General features: G+C 41.2%; 1 protein-coding gene across 2 annotated transcripts in view; it reads right to left on the bottom strand.

Annotated features, from left to right (window-relative positions):
- Positions 1 to 5,000, bottom strand: part of LOC143026429 (thyroid transcription factor 1-like) — an 89,010-nt gene that overhangs the window by 83,325 nt on the left and 685 nt on the right. For both annotated transcript variants that reach the window (XM_076186776.1, XM_076186775.1), the window contains exon 1: positions 4,004 to 5,000. This exon is cut by the window's right edge. In XM_076186776.1, the coding sequence (XP_076042891.1) occupies positions 4,004 to 4,337 (334 nt within the window). In that variant the 5' untranslated portion in view covers positions 4,338 to 5,000. The remainder of the gene's footprint in view (positions 1 to 4,003) is intronic.

Raw genomic sequence — 5,000 nt, 5'->3', positions numbered from 1 at the left:
ATATATATATATATATATATATATACTGTATATATATATATAGTGTATATACATATATATATATATATATATATATATATGTATATGCTTGTATGAATGTATATATTTGGGATTATATGGTAAGGCCATTGTATGTGAATAGAGGCTAAGCCGACTGCAACGGCCTCAGCCAACAAGCGGCGATCTCTCTCTCTTAAATCCGCATTTCGTCACATTTAAAGAGAGAGAGAGAGAAAGGGAGGTGGAGGGAGTGAAAGAGAGAGGGCCGAATGTCGAAGAAGGGCCCCTAAAAAAAAAAAAAAAAAAAAAAAAAAAAAAAAAAATAAAAAAAATATATATATCTTGTAATAAAGAAAGAAGCTGTTTCCATCGGTGCCGGTACTCATTTAATGATATGGCGCGGTTGCTATGGCAACCGGAAGTCGATTGATATTATGAGATGGAAGGAGCTGGAGCGTGTATAGACCAAATTACCTCTAACGGGAATTACTCGTATGCTGGTGCGATAAACTGACAAAATCGAAATTCGTCTCCTTTACTCTAAAGGTGGCGTCACACTAGGATAGCATGCTACTTGCTTTTGCTACTCGGTTTGATCAGGAACTGCGGTTACAATATTCTAGACTTTCGTAAGAAGATCTCAACAATGTGTCTAACATTCGTGTTCTAGGTTTCGCTTGCCCAAGTTCAGTTTCTCACTCTATGACACAAGAGCAATTTGTCATTTGAAAATCTGAAAGAACAAAAGATCGTAACCAAAGTCGTTTCTACCCAAACGAAATAGCAAAAGCAAGTAGCATGCTAGCGAGAATTGCCTAGTGTGCCGCCACATTTAACGTAAGCTTGGTATAGAATATTGTTTTGCCTGTTAGAAGTCATTAATGGTTGTCCAGAGTGTAATTGGAAACTATTTTCTTTGTCACGATATCACGAGGAAATGATTTAAATTGGACAAATTTAGATTTAAGAAGGATATAGGCAAGAAATGGTTTACCTAACTGAGTAGTTAACGAATGGAATAGACTTAGTAACCATGTAGTTAGTGAGCGCTGAAACTACCGGTTGTTTTAAGAAAAGATTGGATAACTTTGTGGTAGTTTCAGCGGTGGTAATGAACATGGAACTGCCTCGTGTAGGCCTTATGGTCTCTTGCAGTCTCCTTCATTCTTATGTGCGAATAAATGCTTATGAAGGAATATGCATCCATCAGAGGATTTTCAAGGTTATGTAATTCCAGTAGATTTTATTCAGTGAGTAAGATATCCTGGAAAAGGCAAGGTTTTTTTATTTTCATTTATTTATTTATATATTTATTATGATTATGATTATGAATGCTTTGAAATGATCCCAAAAACTATCTTGCGTAATCCCAGAGCATCTTGTGGGTCAAATACCCCCCCTCCTTTGTGCTAGAACCAGAATAAAATCTGTAAAGTGGTTGCCTGGTATTAATGGCTAAAGCCAGGGGGGATTATCGGAGTGAGGACGTGGGGGAGCACAAGCGAACAATTAATCCCTAACACCACTTTAGGGATTTAGTCAATTCTTGTGAGTTTCCCAAAATGGGGATTTTTTTTATTCGCTCAGTGGGTGATGAAGGATTTGTCTGTCAAAGGCTGGCCCTGATAACATTTGTTGTTAAGCCAAGGGATTTAGTTGCCAAAGCTCCCTGTTCATGTTCCTGGAAGCTGGAGAACATGGGTGTTATGAAGAACAGAAGGACCGTTCTTAGTCCCACCCTCCCGAAAGAAGTTCTAGAAAGATTCTTCCATCACGTTTGCCTTCCTGAAGGACAGAAGCGATGGTTATGGTCCATAAAGTACGTATACACATAACAAAATTCCTTCTTGAACTTTTTTTTTTTTTTTTCTTGAAGGAAAACCTTTTGGAACAGAGATGTCGAAGACCTTATTGAAGGAAACCAGAGCGAGGCTAGAAGAAATCGATATACGGCGAGGGTACACCGCTTGTTCCTCTCCCGCGCGAATTAGTGGGGACCCCGCAGAGACTAAATTTAGCGTGTGACGAGATGAACTTCAATCCACTAAATTTAGTGGATAATAAATCCATTCCACTCCACATCCCGAGGACAAAATGAGATACATCGAGAGGATGGATATGCAGTTTCTAAATACAGTTTCATGTAAATTTTTGACGAAGTTTATTCCCAATTTGCAATGTGGTTGTACTCTTACTAGGGTAGATTAACCAACTAGATATGTAAATTAGATATCTAGAAGGGTTAAATTAGATATTTAGAAGGGTTAATGAACAGTTTGTGAAGTCTTCGGCTTCACAACTGCTTGCAAATTTGTATATGGATAGTTCTACTCAGATACTACCCACCATTTGCTACCACAATATCCCACAATAATACCACATCTTTAGATAGAAACTCTGGGTTGAGCTTCACAGAGGGCTTAATCGCTTTAGGTAATTGTCTATTTTTTTTTTTTTTCCAATAGACCAACATTTATTTATTTATTTATTTTATTTGTTTATTTTCAATAGCAAGTACCCACGGGCGGCACTGGCTCTCCTCCCATTTGGTTTCGGATTTCATGGTCAAATATATAATAACATCGAGATGGGGAAAAAAAATAGTGTTGTTGAATCAAGTAATTAATCTGGGGCTGGCAGATCACATAATGGTTCAGTATTTTTTTTTTTCTTTTTTTATTTACTTAATGAAAACTACCAAACTGTTATTATCAATTTTAGAAAAATACACGCAGCTGATTCCTACCACATATTGTGGATGTAATTACTAATTATCAACTTCCCCAAAAATTCCCCAGGGGATTTTGACACTAGGGATTTTTACCTACATGACCATTTATCCTATTAGTTCCTAAAAAGAAAAGTCATGGAAATTTTCACAAAGGAAATCCAAGTTCTATGACCCTGATAACGATTGTCCAAACTCATGATTTTGTGAAGACCAAAGTGTGAGTTTTTGTTTAAAGAAGCTCACACCAGGAGTCACCGAACATCAACAACGTTTGGATATATAGGACAAATAGAAATTCCTGTTAGTTACTGGACTCGAACACGGACCCTCGGCTTGCGCATTACAATCGAAACGGTTACACTGACTCCGAGTTCGGAAGTTTTGCTCAAGGGTGTCATTAACGGTTTCTTTGAGAACGAGATTACCAGACCCACCATTGTAATCCTGCCATCATAATCCTACCATCGTAAACCTACCATCGCAAACCCAAAACACTCCAAAATACTAATTCTAAGATCCGCTAAATTTCCAAAACACACACAAAGCCATTCCAAACATCTTTGTACTAGATTTAATGATATCTAAATTCGCCGAGGTTTCTGAGCATCTAACCAAGGTTAGAACTAGTAAACCCTAGGTTAACTAGCTTTATAGAAACAAGTTAAACACACCAAAAATTGCGAACGGTCCGTAGAAATAGTAACTAACTATTCCTAGTTTAGGAAACCCCTTAGATCTACTCCACACGTCAAAGCTACCATTGCTTCTTGTTCTATAAATATTCTAGAACATAAACGTTCTACACACACAAGGAAACCTAAACATTAGCTAAGGATATTATTATTTCTAGATTTATGAATATTCTAGGACAGCCTGAGATCTAGACAAGACGGAAATGTGCCAAGTGTATTCAAGACTATTAGTTTTTAGCGCGATCCTTCCTCCTAGAAAGATCACCTAGGAAGATCGTCTAGTAAGATCATCACTCAGGATTAGATATGCATATACTGATAAAGGACACCAGATGATGTGGATATAATGGGATATTTTTATTTTTATTTTATGTATTTTTTTTTGGGGTGGGGAGGATAACACTTCCGTGGAGGAAGTAAATACTGATAATTTTTCTTAAAACAATGTAGACGATTTTTTCTACTTTCTGAGGGGGAGGCACGGATTTTATTTTTTTCAAAATTTTGGAGGAGTTTTTTCTTTATTTTTTTATGGGATTTTTTTTGTACTTTTTTTTTTCTTTTAAAGAAGGGTACTTACTTGCAAACCGTGGGTCTGTAGACGACGTTCCGTACCAGTTGGCCGTAGCTGGTGCCGCATAGTGTGAAAGGTCCGTATTGCAGTACTGGTAAGTCGAATGCGGCCCGAACTGGGCCATGTGAGCCATCGGACTCACGCCGTAAGGGTTCTGCATGGCGGCAGCAGCGCTGGCGAAGTCGTTGACGGAGGAGGACGAAGCGGCCGCTACGATCCCAGAGGCGAGGCTAGATCCCCCTCGACTCGAGGCCGCGTCCACTGTCGAGGCCAATGTGTCCAGGGGCGTGAGCAGTGAGGTCACGGAAAAGGGTTGGGTCGTTCTCGGGCTGGAGGTCATGACCTAAGACTCCATGCCTCGCATTACGACCTGGTACTCAACTCCGGGCGGGGCTTCTTGGTTACTGTTAAGTCACGGGATTCACACACCGCGGGGGAGGGGGGGCGGCCTTCGGCGGCGTCCGGCGGCTGAGAAGGGGGTGTAGCAGGACCCTGCTACGATAAACCGCCACCAGGAGGAGAACGCGAGCTCGCCCTCGAAGACAGCCACTACCGCGCACAGTCTACCGAATTGATGCGATCAAAAATCCAAATTTACTACAGGGCCACGCGAAGCCCCACTTCACCGTAACTCCCGAAGAAGGCGAAGCAGAAGGGTAAGGGGTGGTGGTGGGGGTTGGGGGGAAGCGGGAGGATAATCAGACGGCGCGTCGTCGTCGCCGTTCTCGGCTCTTCCTCGAGGATTAAACCCAAGTACGACCTCAACGACACCGAACTATAGGATAAGAAGGTGCAATCATTGCCCGGATTGTCTCCGAAACTGCAGAAGGAGGAGGAGGAAGTGGAGGAGGAGGAGGAGGAAGAAGAGGAAGAGGAGGACGCCCCCTGCCGAGGGTCAATCGATGGGGCCTTTGGGAAGCCTTCGGCTCCTGCTTCCCGTCGAAGATGTAGATCACAAAGTCAATGGCACTCCAGTTTCACCTTGAGGTCAAGAGTTACACTG

Source organism: Oratosquilla oratoria, chromosome 6, assembly GCF_046742065.1.
Source record: "Oratosquilla oratoria isolate Oo_2021 chromosome 6, ASM4674206v1, whole genome shotgun sequence".
NCBI classification, from domain to species: Eukaryota; Metazoa; Arthropoda; class Malacostraca; order Stomatopoda; family Squillidae; genus Oratosquilla; species Oratosquilla oratoria.
Note: the sequence above shows the minus strand (reverse complement) of the source record. Positions and strands in the feature narration are given on the sequence as shown.